Here is a 19,318-nt window from a genome sequence, read left to right as displayed (position 1 = left end):
AGCCAGTGGCCTACACGCATGGGCCCCCCTCTTGGCTGGGTCTATCTAGAATGATGGCGTACTGGGTGGTCAGCCAGGTTTTGGCATTCGGCTCCTTGGCTCACTCCTTCACTCCATCTACCCTACCCTGGAAATGATGCCTTAATTGTATGCCCAACCCAAAGTCCACATGGAAGGACCTAGGCCCCCTTTGTCTGGAGAGGGGGCCCTGACAAGATCCCAGCTTCCCCTCCACCTGGCATTTTTCTTCCTCTTTTGCACCAGTATAAGAGACAGCAGCAAACAGGAGAGGAAGAGAAGGAAGGAAGAAAAACAGACTTTATCAACCAGGTTGCTATGTGAGTTAAGATAAGGGACCTCCTAAGAACATGGTCAAGAGAAAATGGAGTTAAAGCAGCAAAATTCACCCATGGTGGGCCAGCCACTGTGGGAATGAAGCAAGTGACTTCCTCTTCTGTGAAAGTTTCAAACCTGGAAAGCTTCTGCTGAGTAATCTAGAACCATCTCAAGGGGCTGGGTTGGCACACAACTCTAACCAAGAATGTGGGAAACTGAACAGATACTATCCCAATGCGTCTGGAGACGGGCGTGAACAGGAAGGGTCTGGTCAGTCAGGCAATGGAGAAAAAAGACCAAGCTGAGGCCAACAGAGAGGCTCTTGCAAGCAGTATCTTGGCTTCGCTGAACTCAGCATATGGCTCTCTTGGCAGAGCTTTCTCTCCGGTGTGTGACGTGGCCTCCAGCAATACCTGCCAGATCTTTTGTCAGGACAACAGCTTCCTCTCATTTGGATTCCTTGCCTTCCTGTTAGGTAGGAAGTCAGTTATGAGCTTATGTGTGTGTGACAGGCCTAAAGAGGAGACATCTATATGCATCTGCATCTCAAAGTCATCCTAACAATGTTTCAGGGGAAGCCCAGATTTTGCATCCTGCCTGCCCTGCCCCCTTCTACCAGATAACCTGCCAGGAGGCCCTCACCCCTCCTGCTTCCTGCCTGATAAATCTTCCACAATCTCCCGGGTGCAGCCCAGTATCTGCATCTCAAACACCCTGCTGCTTCCTCAGGTCTGATAACATTTGCATCCATAAAGTCCTTTGTTTGAGACCTTCAAGAGAAGTTTTTCTATTTACATCCAAAAAGCCCTTTGTTCCAAGAGGAGCAGAGGTGGGGAAGCAAGACCCATCTCCTTAAAACCCCCAGCCTCAACTGGACTGCATGCTCAGCTCTCTGCATCTTTGCTGAGCCGCCCGCCTGGCCTGGCCCGGTGTACTCTCCACTCACCCAAGCAGCCCCGCTCTCCCCCAGTCTGAGGGACTGGGCACTCTCTCTCAGGCCCTGTCTGGAGAGGTGCCCATCCGTCCTTACAGATGTTCCTTCTTAATAAACCTTGCTATTTTACCTCCCACTACTCTCTGTCTCACGCCTGAATTCTTTCTTGTGCGAAGACAAGAACCCTGCAATTTCTCCGGTAACATTCCCAGATAAACGGAGCTTCTGGTGGAATCTGGCTTCTAGGGACTCGGGCCCACAGGGGCAAAGGCCCAGGGAAGGCACGTGCTGCCTTCCAGTCTGGCTGACATCTCAGTCCTTGTTGCGGTTCTAAGCTGGCAGCCTCTTACCCACACACATCTGCAAGTTGGCAAAGGCGAGCCTGCAGCCCAGTCACAGGGCCACTTTGGCGGGCAGGTTTCGGAGTCCCTCCAGCCATGAAGGGACCTTCCACTGTGGAGCATGGCCGGGGAGAGTGCTAGGGGAGCCCTGGCAACACCCTCATCCTTGACAAGGCACGGAGCCCTCCAATCCACACACGCCAGAGCAGGGGCACCGCTGCGGTCATCTGGACTCTCTCCTAAAAGAACCGGAGCCTGAGACTTTCCTAAGCTATGGTTTTTTTTTTTTGTTTTTTTTTTTTTTTTTCCCCCAGAAAAACCATTCTCCATGGTTTCCTTTTGAAATGGGAAACTGCAGGTGCTGCTCTTGGGAGTCCAAGCTTCCGGCTGTGCTGCGGTGACAACCACGGAGTCCACACACTGTTGCATTCGAGCCCTCGGAATGTTTCTACTTCATTCTGCTATTCCGTTTTACTGTCGGGGCTCCAACTAAGCAGCCAGCCCTGGAATCGAGGCGCTCCCTTTTACCGCTTACACAACTGCTCTAAAAGATGCACCAAGGATCCAGGAGTGCTCTCCTGGAATACCTTGAGGTGAAGCTCCAAGGCATTTGTCACCTGGGTGACGCTCTGGGAAAGAAAGACCACCAGGAATTCCAAAAGGCCCGGTGGTAAGCAGCCGAATCCACACGGCAGCCTCATCAGAATGCCCCCGTGCTGCCTAGAGTCAGGGCCTTGCTGCTGAAAACCGCTGCTTGCCGCTGTCTCCCCTAATCAGCGCAGGTCGCCCTCTTCTCTGGGTGAACGATTGCAGCCCCAGTCACTGGCAAGACAAGAGGACATCTGCTGAAACTGGTGGCACAATGCTTCAGACTCTGTCATTCCCCAAGAGCCTCCGTGTTAATGATTCTAATCAGTGTTACAATGTCAACTCAGCAAATAGCAGCCCCAAGCCCAGTCCCCTTGTCAGCAGCTCTCCAGCACCCTGGTGCAGCAGAACCAGGGCCAAGCTGGCTGGCTGGGACTCTAGGCCACAGGGATGCTAAGGGATATTATACTTTGAATTTGCTCAAAGCTGCATGTCACATTACACAATCACTCCGCAGCTCTAGGTATTACTTTGTCTGACAGGTACACTATTGTTTCCCTCAAAATTAGGTTTTCTGCTCCCTGGGGGCCAGGGCCAAAAGACCCACCAGACATGGGGGCTGCCTGCCTGGGGCTGAAGGGATGTCCATGGGGACCCAAGGAGTGTGTATGGCCCAACAGCAACCCAAGCGAGTCTGCTTATCACTGACAACCTCGCTCTAGCAGTGGAAGTGCTTCCCTTACATAACCTTACGTAACACGGAGTTTCCAGAAGGGCAAACCCTGGAGTCTCTTTTGCCTGAGTGCCTTTACTGCCCCACTAAAATCTGCCCAGAGAACTAGAAGGCAAGATGCCACAAGGGGGCAAGTGTAGGCTTCACCCACAGCTTAAATGAATGATCCCGGTTTTGCTTTAGCCTTCAAAACCATACTGCCTATGACCACAAAAATACTTAACTACATGAGGCAACACAGATGTTAATTAGCTAGATTTAGTCATACTGTAATGTATACATAATGTATATGTATTTCAAAACATGTTGTACATGATAAATACATACAATTTTTTCAGTCAATTAAAAATCTTGGGACAGGCATCGTGGTTAAGCTGCTACCTGCAGTACTGGCATCCCATGTGATCACTGGTTAGAGTCCTGGCTGCTCTACTTCCAATCCAGCTTCCTGCTAATGCGCCTGGGAAAGCAGTAGAAGATGGCCTGAGTCCTTGGGCCCCTGCACCCACATGGGAGACCCGGAAGAAGCTCCTGGCTCCTGGCTTTGGCCTGGTCCACCCTGGTCATTGTGGCCATCTGGAAAGTGAGCCGGCAGATGGAGGATCTCTCTCTCTCTCTCTCTCCCCCCCTCTTTCTCTCTGTAATTCTGCCTTTCAAACGACTAAATAAGTCTTTAACAACGTTAAGAAATCAACAGAAACCTATGCTGCCTCAGTGAGCAGCAGGCAGTGAATGTCGAGTAGGATGGCACGCTCACTGAAATCCCTTGGCCAGAGGAGAGGAGTCACATGGAGCTGCTGGCATCCAATGCTTCAGGACTGGCCAGCCTTCACCCTCATGAGGATGGGTGCGAAGGGTGCTGCAGGCACTCTGAGGATTCCCTCACCTCCACTCACGTGGAGAGGCCCACACTGCAGGTACTTTGTTCTGCAAGGTCTGGCAGGTCTCTACCGCCAGAACACCACACCTGCTGCTGCCCAACACTAAACCTAGCAGGCCAGCAACCATGTGTGCACTTCACTTCCAATCAACCGGCGCAGCGCCCAGCCCAGAGAAAGCACTGAATGCATGCAGAGAAAGTGAATGAGGAAGACACACAATCACCAGGCAGCAGCAGAACCAGAAAAAAATATGAGATAACACAGTGGCATTCTGCATTGGCTTTTCTCTACAAATGTGTTTTATCAATCACAAGATGTCTCTCTAGTGGCTACACACCAAAGCTCCCCAATGCATCTGGATTCCCAGAGAATCTCACTAGGGTACCAAATTTGGTCAGATGAAGCAAAAGGAACCTGATCCAGCCATCTGTGATTACTTCATAGTCCTAGCTGGTGCCTTCCCCATCTCGTGGGAATACTGGTTGAGTATCCCTTACCTCCGAAATGACTGGGACCAGAAGTGTTTCAGATTTTGGAAAACTTGCATAGACTTTACCTGCTGGGCATTCCTAATGCAAAAATTCAGATTTGGAGCCTTTGGGGTTCTGTGTTTTCAGATTAGGGATGTTCAACCTACAGCATAAAGTCTGCAGTAGTTAATCTGTTTTGGGGCATTTGTCAACTTCCAGACGTGGTACTAAAGAATTCATGCGCATTATCTCAGTTAATCTTCTCAACTGTTTACCAAAGTGGCTACAGCTATTCTCACAATTGTAGGGATGAGAATACTCAGCCTTAGAGATATGCAGTGCCATGGCCTTGGCTACAGAACAAGCAGCAGAGACAGGATTCAAACCCAGGTTTAGCTGATGCTACAGCCTAGGGCCATAACTACTATACTCTGTAAACGGTTGCCAAATTACATTCCTGCGCCCTCTTACTTTAAGTCATTCCTAAGTGTTTAGTGTCTTTTTTGCACTGACTGATCTTCTGTCAAGTGAGAATACACCACTTCTCTAGTCCTCAGTAAACATGTTCCAAGTGATTTTGCTTCGTGGACAATTTCTCTATTGAATAAGGAGTTTTCTTCCTGTGTGAATTTATTTCCTTCCTGAAATATTGGTCAGGAGTACTGGAAGGTAGAGTTGCCATCACTTAGACAAACAGCTGCTTCTACACCACTGCTTCCCGAACTGTAACATGCAAACAGATCACCGGAGAATCTTGTGAAAATGCAGACTCAGATGCACCAAGTCTGGGATGGGGTCTAACAAACCCCTGGCCGATGTTAATGCTACATCAAGGATCTAGAAAACATTTAGAAGCAAAATCCAGATTCTTTACAATCCAAACTCAGATTCTAAGAGAGAATCCTTCAATTGAACAACACAAAAAACAAAGCTATTAAGAAGCCTAAAAAGTGTGGTCCTGGGCTTCAAACCAATCTAAAAGTCTACAGGGCACAACCTCAGCAGGTGCCAGAATCATCAAGCTTCCTAAACAACCGTTTACCTAAACAGCGTGAATGCTAGGTTAGCATCCTTGGCAAGCCATCCACTAGCAGTGTAGCTATCCATCCCACACATCCTTGGTGATGTGGCAAGGCTGGGCTCAGCGTGATCCAGTAACGGAGCCCCCAAAGGCATAAAGAGGGCCCAGGCATGGAAAGGTAGGCAGAAGTCATACAAAGGGCTGAATCAAGAGCCCTGAGGTGGATAACAGGATGGGTGAGACCAAATCACTACCCCCGCATACCATAAAGTTCTTGCACATTCCTGGCTATGTCACCACCCCCAAGGACCGGGCTATGCGGGACACAGGCAGTTCGCTTACCAGATGGAGCACTTCGGGTTCTCACAGTTTATCTGAGCTCTCAAAGCTGCCACATACTAAACAGAGTACCTCACACACATCCCTTGTTCACACACACAACAATCCTAGAGTAAGGATCCCTGTTGCCAACTGACAGATGAGTCCTACAATGAACGTGTGTAGGGCACAGGGCAGCCAGAGGCTCAGAAAATACAAGTGCCAACGTCCTAAGCATGACCCCAGATTTCCCCCATCCCGCATCCCAAGTCCCATCATGGGAGCCATAATTATGACAGTGTGAGTGGGGCGGGGTGGGGATGGGGGGGGGGGGGGCGGAGATGAAAGCCATAGAGACTTACATTCCCTTCCTTGTCAAAGTCCGGTGGAAGCAGCTTCACAAAGTTATCAGGGAACACTCCGCGTCTGCCGTTGAGCTCTCCTTCCCACCAGCCTACGTCGATGCAGTCCTAGGAACCAGAGAGCAGAGAGTGAGAAATGGGGGCAAGCAACCTCCAGTGGGGTCTGCCATCACCTTTCCAGGGAACGGCAGGCCCCTCCCTCAACGCTGATGTCAATGTGACTATGGTTACTCAGTGAGCACAGACCCCGAAGTCAGAGAGACCAAAAGTGCTAGAGCTGCCAATAGGGACTCAAAACCTAACGCTGCGAGGCCGGCACTGTGGCGCAGCGGGTTAAAGCCCCAGCCTGAAGTGCTGGCATCCCATATGGGTGCCGGTTCGAGTCCCGGCTGCTCCACTTCTGATCCAGCTCTCTGCTATGGCCTGGGAAAGCAGTAGAAGATGGCCCAAGTGCTTGGGCCACTGCACCTGCGTGGGAGACACACAAGAAGCTCCTGGCTTCAGACTGACTCAGCTCTGGCCATTGCAATCATTTGGGGAGTGAACCAGTAGATGGAAGACCTCTCTCTCTCTCTGGCTCTACCTCTCTCTATAACTCTATCTTTCAAATAAATAAATCTTAAAAAAAAAAAAAAAAACAAAACGCTGCTTTCAGAGGCCCTGATGCAATCAGGTCATCATCTCCCCCCGAACCTTTAAAGATGAGACACTACCTATTTTATTCATTTTTATTTTACTGAAATAATATCACTTCATTAATTGTAACGGCGGCTGAGAAAATATCACATGCACAAATAGCTTCCTTGATAGTCTGTCACAAAGCCTGTGAAAATGAAAAAAGGCTTCATGACAGGCAGCCAAGTGCAAGAGGAAGCCCACTTCACAGCAGCAAGCTCCTTAGCACGCCCTTCTCCTTCCCCTTCTCCCTTCCACGTTGAGGGCCCAGCTATCCCCATGAAAAGCCCTTCCTCCACCTGCCAGAGCTCCACGTTTGCTTATCCAATGAATAAGCCCATTCATTCTTCCAGATGCAACCTGCTTCCCTCTGAATCATTTCTACTCTGTTCATTCATTCGTCAATCCTGCCCAGGGAGAGGGTAACAAGCAGGAGCCTGGCCTTCTCCAAGCTTCCATCCTGAGCCTACATGGCCCCATGTTCTAGTGGACACTCAACCTCCAGCCAAACAACCACTTCTAATTTTTCCCATTTTCAGTTGACTGGAAGTCCAACTCCTTCCAACAGATCTCACATCTCTTCTCTAGGTCCAATTCTACTTCCACCACCTGATCCAGGACTTTCCTGGCCTGCTGGAAACCTCCTCATTTGAGTATCACTTCCCCACCCAATGCATGTACAGTATACCTACTGTTGTCAAATATGGAATGTTGAGTAAAAGCCCCATCTTCAGATTTGTAGTCAACAACTTCCAGCTGACACCCACTTTTCAGATCTCAACTGAAGCAAGGAGATGGTCAAGAAAGAGAGGAGGTCACACTGAGGGCCCATGGAGAGGTCTCATGGTCCTCCACAATACTTGATGGGGTTAGTGAAATGTTCAGGACAGCTCAAGCATCACATGTGAGCTGGCCTAGGGCTCGGATACGGCTCCTCAAGGGCCATGAATTGTGGCTCACTGGACCTTGCTACACCAGACTTTCTAGCGAGGCGAGGAACACATCACACTTGCTTGCCGCTAGACTTCCAGCCCTTTGCACAGTGCGCCACATAACGATACCCCCATGAAGACTCTTGAACCCTGAGTTTTGTCATCTCCTGCAGCCCAATACTTAGATTACTACAGGGCAAGATGGCTTCTCTCTAGCTGAACTTCTGGGGATTTTAAATAAGTCAGCATGGGGGCCACCTCAGGTGGGAAATAAATGATCACCACCTTCCACTCCTCCAGTGGTATCTCTTACAAGGATACAATGACCCCTTAGAAGCGAATGCAGTTTTTGGACTTTGTTCCTTAGTGGTAGATTATAAATTCTAGTGTCAACCAAAACCAAACAAAGAAACTTAGAGAATCAAGTTCAGAATTACGCAGGAAAAAAAAGATCTCCATCATGAGAATGCTTATTTTTCTGGGAAAATGCCAATGAGAAGTTCAGGTCAATAGTCTGCTCCTGCCCATGTCTCAGCATCCCCTGGACAACCTAGCATTAGTCCCCAAAGAAGCGAATTTCAAACACGGAAGGTAATGGCAGGATTTATTGGCTTCTGAGGTTCTTGTGACCCCAAGGTGTTATAAATTCCATCAATAACACCAGAAAAACTTCATATGAAGGCAGGAGATAGAATTTTTTCACCTCTTCCATCTTTAGAAATTTAAAGAAAAAAAAGTCTTTCCATCCAGAAGGTTCTGTGTCCAAAGAGAGTTCTAGCACCTTTTTAAATTTTTTAAATTTTTATTGTTAAAGATTTATTCTGTCTATTTGAAAGACAAAATGGGAGAGGGGAGAGGGGAGAGGGGAGAGGGAGAGGGAGAGCCCATATGGGATGGCGGCACTGTAGGCTTGGGCTTTAACCCACTGCGCCACAGCGCTGGCTCCTCGGACACCTTTTTGTTTCTTCTTGTTTCTAGATGTATCTTTCTCATCTTCAAAACCTAACTTCAAACTCACCTTTAGGAAAGGTGACTCTAATGAACGCTTTATGTTTTCTCTAACACTCGATACTGTGCTAATTGGCACTCTAAGATATTCAATCCAACAAAAGTCTATTAAATGCAGAATGCATGTTCAGTTCTATAGGCATTAAACACATGGAAAACATGGTCCGTACCTCCAGGGAGCTTAGAGATGCACATGAAAGACACAATATTATACTAAGTCTTTCTGGATAACAGGTATCAAATAAGTGGTCAAGGAGAAGTGATGCACTAACAGATTTTCAGATGATCATAAATCTTTTCATGTATGCAGGGTTTGCTTATGTGAGGACTGGGCTTCCCTCCACCTGCACTTCTGTTCATGGGGTACAAAACTACAGCCATAAAAGACACTCAACTATGTTTAGTGCTGTGTTTCTTTCTAAATGGTGCAAATCCATGCTCCTTAATCTCACCTACACACACACACACACACACCCCCAACTCGAGAACCTTTCTGCTTCGTATGTGAGAAAAACAATAAAGAAAATTTTAATAAGCAAAAACCTATCCAAAATAACTTGAGAACTTATGCACGCCTACAGAGGAAAACAGTGCATAATGACATTAAATTTATCATATCTCCCATTGGTGATGGCTTGGATGGCTCATCTACCCTCTGCTCCTAAGGAAAACACCAACAGCACTAATCATTGTGTAATTCGAAGCAAGTGACGGAAAGCACGAAGGGAGAACACACCGTATCTAATTGTTCTCATCAGTGAAAGAATAAACACAATGCCCATGGACGAGATACACACTGTCAAAAATGAAAACTGCCAGTGTGATGAGACTAATGAGAAAAGCTAAAAAGGAGCCTGCTGCAGGACCAAACACGGGCACAGGGTCAGGATGCCTGCAGTGGGAGAGAGATTTACAGGGAACCAAGGCATTTTTTTCCCCCAGCAACAGAAGCTAATTTAAGGGAAACAGGAATAATTTTGACAGCAAAATGTGAAGTGAAAATAAGTCCTCTTCAACAAAGCAGACAAAAGAGCTAGGCTTCTGATGGCAGTGATGAGAGAACATTATTTGTAGAAGGGCTGTGCTTGCAGGAGTGTAAAATAATAGCAAATTCAATTTATTTATTGAGGACCTAAAATGCACAGGATAGGAGAGCAATCCAGGGGGAAAAAGAAAAACATCATGGCCTCCTGGGGCTCTCAAGCTCAGAGCCCAGTGGGAGAGGCAGAGGCAGTGAATCAAGATGGCAAAGGAACACAGGAAGGCAGGCAAGGCTGGAATGAAAACAAATGGGACCAAGAGGAGCAGGACAGCCTGGAAGAGGAGGATCACAGCATGAACCCAGAAAAAGAGAAAGGTCAAGGGCTGGAGCGCAGAGTGTGAAGGGAGAGAAGAAGGGGAGTAGGAAGCTGTAAAAAGAGAACATTCAGGCCGGTGCCGCGGCTCACTAGGCTAATCCTCCGCCTGGGGCGCTGGCACACCGGGTTCTAGTCCCGGTTGGGGCACCAGAGTCTGTCCTGGTTGCACCTCTTCCAGTCCAGCTCTCTGCTATGGCCCAGGAGCGCAGTGGGCCCTGCACCTGCATGGGAGACCAGCAGAAGCACCTGGCTCCTGCCTTTGGATCAGTGCGGTACACCGGCCACAGTGGCCATTGGAGGGTGAACCAACAGTAAAGGAAGACTTTCTCTCTCTCTCCCTCACTGTCCACTCTGCATGTAAAAAAAAAAAAAAAAAAAAAGAGAGAGAGAGAGAGACAACATTCAAGAACTGGAGATTGGGGGTAGGCATTTGGCTTAATGGTTACGATGCTGCTTGGGATGCCTGCATCCCATATCAGAGTATCTGGATTTGAGTCCTGGTTCTGCTTCCAATTTCAATCCCTGCTAATGTGTGCTGTGGGAGGAAGCAGGTGATGACTCAAGTTCTTTGGTCCCTGCCCCTCAACCTAGACTGAGTTTCCCAGCTCCTGGCTTTGGCCTGGCCCAGCCCCAGCTGCTGTGGGCATCTGGGGAATGAACCAGAAAATGGCAGATTTCTTTCACTCTTTCTCCTTCTCTTTCCCTCTCACATAAACATCGATGTTAAAAAGAAGAATCAGAGTTGATCAAGTCACTGTTTCTCAAAGTGTCCATTTCACTTCAGCAGGTTTCCCCTTTGGTGGTTGGTTAGTTGTCACCGATCAGGGAGAACATATGATATTTGTCCCTCTGGGACTGGCTTAATTCACTCAGCATGATGTTTTCCAGATTGCTCCATCTTGTTGCAAATGACCGGGTTTCATTGTTTTTGACTGCTGTATAGTATTCTATAGAGTACATGTCCCATAATTTCTTTATCCAGTCTACTGTTGATGGGCATTTGGGTTGGTTCCAGGTCTTAGCTATTGTAAACTGAGCTGCAATAAACATTAATGTGCAGATGGCTTTTTTATTTGCCAATTTAATTTCTTTTGGGTAAATTCCAAGGAATGGGATGGCTAGGTTGTATGGTAGGGTTATATTCAGGTTTCTGAGGAATCTCCAAACTGTCTTCCATAGTGGCTTAACCAGTTTGCATTCCCACCAACAGTGGGTTAGTGTCCCTTTTTCCCCACATCCTCGCCAGCATCTGTTGTTGGTAGATTTCTGAATGTGAGCCATTCTAACCGGGGTGAGGTGAAACCTCATTGTGGTTTTGATTTGCATTTCCCTGATGGCTAGTGATCCTGAACATTTTTTCATGTGTCTGTTGGCCATTTGGATTTCCTCTTTTGAAAAATGTCTATTGAGGTCCTTGGCCCATCTCTTAAGTGGGTTGTTTGTTTTGATGTTGTGGAGTTTCTTAATTTCTTTGTAGATTCTGGTTATCAACCCTTTATCTGTTGCGTAGTTTGCAAATATTTTTTTTCCCATTCTGTCGGTTGCCTCTTCACTCTCCTGACTGTTTCTTTTGCAGTACAGAAACTTCTCAATTTGATGCAATCCTAATAGTTAATTTTGGCTTTGACTGCCTGAGCCTGCAGGGTCTGACTGCTGATGTACAATGTAATACTTTATCCATTTTAGTATTTTTTCTCTGTTTTGTTCTAGTACTATTGGTTGAACTCTGTAATTAACACACAATTATTCTTAGGTGCTTAAATTTTAATTGAAAAGTGATCCCTGTTAAATATAACAGTGGGAATAAGAGAGGGAGGAGATGTACAATTTGGGACATCCTCAATCGGACTTGCCCCAAATAGTGGAGTTAGAATCATGCCAGAGGATTCCAATACAATCCCATCAGGGTGGCATGTACCAATGCCATCTCACTAGTCCAAGTGATCAATTTCAGTTCACAACTGATCACACTGATAGGTCTAAGAGTCAAAGGGGTCACATAAACAAGACTAGTGTCTGCTAATACTAACTGATAGAATCAAAAAGGGAGAGAACGATCCATCATGGGAAGCGGGATACACAGCAGACTCAGAATGGCAGATGTCCTAAATAGCACTCTGGCCTCAGAATCAGCCCTTAAGGCATTTGGATCTGGCTGAAGAGCCCATGAGAGCATTTCAGGCATGGAAAGCCAAGACACTCTGGAAAAAAAAAAAAAAGAAGACCTAAATGAAAGATCTCTGTAAGTGAGATCCCAGTGGAAAGAACGAGGCCATCAAAGAAGGAGGTACCTTTCTCTGAAGGGAGGAGAGAACTTCCACTTTGACTATGACCCTGTCAGAATAAGATCGAAGCCAGCGAACTCAAAAGGCTTCCATAGCCTTGGCAACTCATGACTAGAGCCTAGGGAGATTACTGACGCCATAAACAAGAGTGTCAAATTGTTAAGTCAACAACAAGAGTCACTGTGTACTTACTTCTCATGTGGGATCTGTCCGTAATGTGTTGTCCAATGTGAAGTAATGCTATAACTAGTACTGAAACAGCATTTTACACTTTGTGTTTCTGTGTGGGTGCAAACTGATGAAATCTTTACTTCTGTAAATCAGTCTTCTGTATATAAAGATAATTGAAAATGAATCTTGATGTGAATGGAATGGGAGAGGGAGCGGGAGATGGGAGGGCTGTGAGTGGGAGGGAAATTATGGGGGGGGGGGAAGCCACTGTAATCCATAAACTGTACTTTGGAAATTTATATTTACTAAATAAAAAATAAATTAAAAAAAAGAAGAAGAATCGGAGCTTAGAACAAAGGCCTTCAAGCAATGTCTATGCAACAATGTTGTGAAGCATGAAGGCAAGATGGCACCTGTATGTGACAGGGCAGAACGAAGGGGCAAGTGATCAATGATTGGCGAGGCCAGAATGCCATCAGAGAGAAAGCACATGTTCCCAAGGAGGACAGAATGAGCTGAGTGAAGGCAGGACTATGAGGTAATCACTGACTGATGCTGAAAAACATAATGTGGCACAAAATACTATAATTTATTTCAAGCCTGGACAGTATTAATAATTACACTACTATAGGCATGACATGAGACAGCAGTTGCTCTAGTGGATTTTCAGATTCCAATAAGCATGAGAAAGGGCAGGTGAAAAGAGGACCTCTGAATGCGATGGGAGGTGGCAACACATTAAAGAGACTCTGCAGATGGAAGCTTCTGGAAAAACGACGCTTAGAAATAAGCTCTATTGGCATGAGAGCTTAGGATAGGTGACTTGGACCCTTATCAAGGGCACAGAAAGGTATTTTACATCTGACACAGACCGACCACTCCTCCATTATCAACTCCTCAAAATGCCCCCAGTGGTTTCCCTGTGCCTCATCACCAGGCAGGTATTACAGAGAAATAGGCTACTTCTCCTTATCAAATGCAAAGGCCACCAGTAATAATGGAGAACCTTCTGGGTCACAGGGTAGCCACAGCTCACTTGGTTGGCCATGCTTCAGAGGAGCGTAGGGAGAGAAAGCAGAGTGCCAGCAGGGCTAGACGGAGCTCAGCTTCCTGGAACAGGTAAAAACCTTTGCAAGATATAGAATGGCACACCACCACTTGTAATTGTCAGCACTCTGGTAATATGGACTAGTCGCAGGATCCTTGAGGGGTAATATGGGCAGGAATGCATCTTAATTAGGCTCCCACACATTTGTCACATGGCCCAGCTCCATTTCCGGGTGCAGATGAGCCACTCCCAGTCCCTGCTGCCTTAGGAGAAATCGTCTGGCAGTGGCTCTCATGCCTGGAGGGGGCCCAGGGGAGGGAGGCCAAGGCCCTGGGTGTGTCGGAGCAGGAGGCCTTGCCCAGATGTCAACATCAGCCTTCAATCTTGCCAGCATGGCCCCGGGTAACCTGGCCCAAGTGCTCAGGCCCTCCGTACAGCTATCATGCCAGGCACTAGCAGAGGGCAACTCCCAGACAGACGGCCTGTGGGCACAGAGAGTGCCACGTGAGCCAGGAGTCAGCAGGGAGACCTAGCGTGTCTACCTCTAGTCTGGACACTTCCGCTCCTTAGAGACCAGCTTGCCACCTGGCATGTCCATTGGTTAAAAGGAGGAGCCACACTCTCCCCTCGGGCTGTTCTGTCAGTAGTGGGAAGCAGCATGTCAGACGAGTGGCCCTCACTCCCGGCGGCATCTTGAGCGTTCCCTGGACAGTTTTTAGAAATTCTGATGCCTGGACTAGCCCCCACACCAACAAAATCACAATGTTGGTGGGTACATACAGGAAGTGCTTTTAAAAAGTCCCTAGGTCACTCCAAGGTGCAGGCTGATAAATAAGCGATTTAGATCAGTGCTTCTTGGAAAAAGACAACTTTATACATATACATATACATCTATCTAATTTTAATGTGCATTCTTCTCACACAGGAATCTTGTAAAGTTGCCAATTCGTACGCAATAGGTCTGGGACAGATCTGAAATTCAGCATTTCTGCTTCCCAAGTGGTGCCAATGCTGCTACTCTGTGTGAGGCCCACACTTTGGAGTAGCAAGGGTCTTGGAAATCGTAAACTCCTGGAAAAGGGGGAGCTTGCCTTCAGACCTTCGTATCCATGCAGCACCTAGTACAGTCCCTGACACACATCAGTTCTGAAATGATGGCTGAACGGATGAATGGCTCAGTCTTCCCACAGGCTGTTGATCTACTTCTCTCCATTTTCAAGTATCGCAAATGTGCTCAAGAGGCAGGCATTCGGCGCAGAAGTTAAGATACCACATCCCATATTCGAGTGTCTGGTTTGAGTCCCAGCCCTGCATCTAATTCTAGCTTCCTGATAACGTGCATGCTGGGAAGCAGGTGATGGCTCAAGAACTTGGGTCCCTGTCACCCACGTGGGAGACCTGGATGGAGTTCTTGGCTCCTGGCTTTGGCTTGGCCCAGCCCTGGCTATTGCAGGTATTTGGGGAGTCAACCAGTAGATGGCAGATCGTTCTTTCTCTGTCTCTTTGCCTTTCAAACACAATGAAAATAAATTTTTTAAAGAAGTGAGGTCCAGCTGAACAAGGAGACAACAGGTCAAGATGAGCTATACAAAGCCAGCCTCATCTACATGATCAGGCTTACCTGATGACCTGGAATGAACTTATTATTTGCCAGTAATTATGATAAAAATTTTTGAAGTATTCCCAAGATGTAGGCCATGTTCTCCCAGATTTACAAATGTCCTCTCCAAGTTCAAACACGAATATATAGCTTAGAAATGGTATTTCAGGCCGGCGCCATGGCTCAATAGGCTAATCCTTCGCCTGCGGCGCCAGCACACCCGGTTGGGGCACCGGATTCTATCCCGGTTGCCCCTCTTCCAGGCCAGCTCTCTGCTGTGGCCCGGGAAGGCAGTGGAGGATGGCCCAAGTCCTTGGGCCCTGCACCCCATGGGAGACCAGGAGAAGCACCTGGCTCCTGGCTTCGGATCAGCGTGGTGCGCTGGCCGCAGCGGCCATTGGAGGGTGAACCAATGGCAAAGGAAGACCTTTCTTTCTCTCTCTCTCACTGTCCACTCTGCCTGTCAAAATAAATAAATAAATAAAATAAAATAAAATAAGAAATGGTATTTCAAACCAAAAAAATGAAAAGATAAACCTGAGCCCGCTACTGGGTCCAAATGAAATAGAAGTGCATTCTGTTCAGTCCCAGCTCCTGGGAGTCAACTGTTCCCACGCGCCCTGGTACCAATTCCCGAGAAGTTGTCCAGTGTGGCTGCTTTTCATAAACACCTCTGACGACTGAGATATCACTTAGGGAGAAAGTGAGTGTTGCGCAATTTCTTTGCGGCTGTCAAGTGAGCCTCAACGTGCCCCCAAGGGGGCCTCACACCCTCAGCATCTACCAGCAGTATGGAAAGCTCCGTTTAACATCTCTTAATGAATGCCTTCTGCATGGAACCTTGGGGGGGGGGGGTGCTGAGCAAAGGCTCCACAGAAGCCAACCCCAGGAGCACAGAGCTCTGGCTTGCTTGTTAACACCTCCCCAAGAGATGCAATTATTCTGGGATTTCTGCTCAGAATTTCCAACATCTCCATAAGTCAGCTACCAAGCAGGCTCATCTACATCACAGCTGATGAGGTAAGAGAAGAAAAAGAGAACTCCACTCAGTGTATGAAGAAAGGCCTGGCAAGACCACAGTTAATGTGGGAAGCCCAAGGGAAAAAGTCCTGGAGACAAGACTATGCAAGAAAATGTCATATTCCAAACACCAACATCCCAGGCCCACTGGGGCTTAAGCAAGTCACTCACTCTTCTGTGATACTAGGTAAGTCATGACTTAGAGTTCACCTCCTTGTAAAAAACAATTCTGGCTTCTTATTGGCCAACAACGTACGGCCTAATTAAGAAGCATTCTTGCCCATATTACCCCTCCAGGACCCTGTGACTAGTCCATATTATCAGAGTTCCGATTTGTTTCATTCATATATTGTATGACCAGTATAAAAAATGCCATGGTAACATGCAAAATACAAACAACTCAATGAACACACAGTCCCTCTTGGTCACACCCATATTAACTGAAGCACGTGTTGATGCCCAACAATCAGACTCCGGAAAGCTCCTCCATCTTTTATAAGCTATCCACACTATACCTCAAATTTTCTTCCTTCTTAATATCTGTGATAATGTGCTCTCAACGACTGCGACTGCTATGTTGTCGACACTAGACTTTGCTATCTTCCTTAGAAGAGTGTTGAATTTTGTTACGGTGGGCAATCACTTGCAGATCAGCTTGACCTGTCAAGGTTTGTTAAAGTTTTAGACTTTGTTGAGGGTGAGTGCAAAGTAGCACTATTCCTACGGCTGGCGTTTCTTGGTTCTCAATTGGACGTCGGGGTGTTCAGCACTCCTGGTTTGTCTATTCTGCTTAGCCAGCACTCCAATATATCCCACCACTGGTGTTCTCTGGGATATCCACTCAGCTCCCAGTCCCCATCCCAAGTCCTTATTTTCTGCCAGACCCAGTGGAGTATTGCCTTGGGAAGTTCAGTTTAGTATTTGGCCAAAGACTCACTGGATTTCTGTACAGATGACTGGAACTCCTTGCTCATGCAGCTCACTCCTCTGCAGTTCCCTGCCCTGAAAACTGTGCCCCATCAGCAGCCCTGGATGACGATTTCTGCTTCCTCCATCCACTGAGTCCACTGCTCTTTGGGCTCAATTGCTCTGTGCTGCAATTTAGAAAGCACCCACCAGGCCAGGGAGGGTTGATGTGACACCCACTTCAGTGCTGCCTTTCTCTCCAGGATCCCACCCTGCTGCAGGTAATATCTAGCTTTAAAGCAGCTGCTTCAGGGGGTTAGCATTGTGGCTTAGGAGCTGAAGCTGCTGCCTGCAGCGCCGGCATCCCATATGGGCGCCGGTTCAAGACCTGGCTGCTTCACTTCCGATCCAGCTCTCTGCTATGGCCTGGGAAAGCAGAAGACGGCCCAAGTCCTTGGGCCCCTGCACCTGCATGGGAGAATTGGACGAAGCTCCTGGCTTCGGATCGGTGCAGCTCGGGCCTCTGCGGCCATCTGGGGAGTGAACCATGGGGTGGAAGACCTCTCTCTCTCTCTCTCTCTACCTCTACCTCTGTGTCTCTCTAACTCGGCTTTTCAAATAAATAAATAAATTTTTAAAAGCAGCTGCTTCATATATTTTGTCCAATTTTTACAGTTGGCTACGGCAGGAGGGTAAGTGTAGTACCATTTACTCCATTACAGCTGCAACCAGAAGTTACACATGTCCTTTAAAAAAGACTGTTTTTTAAACACAACCAACTTATTTTCTTCCAGGTATCACAGAACTGGAAGGTCTATCTTTAAAAGTCTGAGCTATTTCAAGGTCTAATTCCCAAATGAATTCCTAGACAAAGAATGTCTGAAATGAAGATACATACAAGGGTTTTTAATTATCCTGGAGTTTTCTTTGCTAGTCATATGTACCTTTCTCTAACAAGGAAGGTGAAATATCCCCCAGGGTAAAGGAGAGCCACTGTGAAACAGCTTTATATAGGAAGGGAAATAATGCACTCACTGTCATCCCTTTTTTTTTTTCACATAATGGCACATGTAGAAAATGACAATATTTCCATGACAGCCTGCTGGGGGCCAAAGGTTACTGGAGGTCATGAGCCCAGAAGGGGCTTTCAACAGACAGAAGCCCTTTCCATCCTCCCTAGAGAGTAGAGGGGGAAATCGCTCTCCTGCCCCCGAAGCCCACTCGCAGCACAGGGGTTAGGAAACACTACAGAAGCAACCTTTGAGTCCAGATGTCACTGAGAAATGAGGGGGAAAAAAACTTAAACCAGTTCCCAGTCCTCAGAAACTGGGCAGAGCTTCCACAGGCAGTAGGAGTCATGCAGGCAGGCATCAGGAGGCTCCATGCGATTTTCATGGAAGACAACCAAGGGCGGAAGCCCTAAAGGCCCTGTGCTCGTGGCCTGTTTCTTTCTTTTAAAAAGCTGCTCCTCTGGAGCCTCTTCAGAGCAGAGCAGCCAGCGGATGCCGCCATGCTGGCCCACCTCCAGGGTCACTCACCATCTTCATATTGGTGACTGGGGGATGTGGCCGCACGCTTTGTACACAACACACGCACCAGATTTGCTTATGGCTTCCAGCATTGCACTTGCAGCGTACGCAATCTTAAGCTTTTTTCAGAAAATACGTATGTTTTAGCCTGTTTTCTAAGAGCAGAATAAAAGACTTTCTACTTCCACAAATGCACTTCAAATGTCAGTAATCATGTGAAAACAAGATGCTTAGCTAGCGAGGCCCTTCGCCTGTCCTTGTAATCCGGCTCTAAACGTGACAAGAGACATTTAGTGCATTTGAGAACACATGAGCAAGCTACACACAAAATACAAATCATGCTTTCTGCCCATCTGAATTATCAAGTGTGCGAACTTATAAAACATGTTTGCACAGAAATTCCTCCTTTGTATTTGCTCATTTACATTAAGATAATTACTTAATGTTAAATATTTGTATGTTTTAAATTGACTCATGAAAATTGCGCATATTTCTGAGTACCACGTGATGTTTCCATACATGTATATACTGCGCAATGCTCAGATCAGGATATGCGTATCTATCTCCTCAAACACTGATCCTTTCCTTGTGCTGAAGGTCATGTGCAGATCTATTCCAGAGGCAGAGTAAAGAAAGGAGAGGTGAGTGGCGGGAAGGGGGAGAGACAGAAAACAAGAGAGAGAGAGAGAATGAGTGTGAGTTCCTTAGTTACTCAGTTCCCAACTACTGATTCATTCTTTGCATCCTCAATTACTGACTCCTTCTAATGGACAGGACTGGGCCAGGCCTAAGCTAAGAACTC

The 19,318-nt window shown here is 47.1% G+C and overlaps 1 protein-coding gene across 3 annotated transcripts in view; it reads right to left on the bottom strand.

The window, feature by feature from the left end:
- Positions 1–19,318, bottom strand: part of SH3KBP1 (SH3 domain containing kinase binding protein 1) — a 384,249-nt gene that overhangs the window by 76,680 nt on the left and 288,251 nt on the right. For all 3 annotated transcript variants that reach the window (XM_062183964.1, XM_062183966.1, XM_062183965.1), the window contains one exon: positions 5,985–6,092. In XM_062183964.1, coding sequence (XP_062039948.1) covers positions 5,985–6,092 — 108 coding nt within the window. The remainder of the gene's footprint in view (positions 1–5,984; positions 6,093–19,318) is intronic.

The sequence above is a fragment of the Lepus europaeus genome, chromosome X (assembly GCF_033115175.1).
Source record: "Lepus europaeus isolate LE1 chromosome X, mLepTim1.pri, whole genome shotgun sequence".
Lineage (NCBI taxonomy): Eukaryota > Metazoa > Chordata > Mammalia > Lagomorpha > Leporidae > Lepus > Lepus europaeus.
Note: the sequence above shows the minus strand (reverse complement) of the source record. Positions and strands in the feature narration are given on the sequence as shown.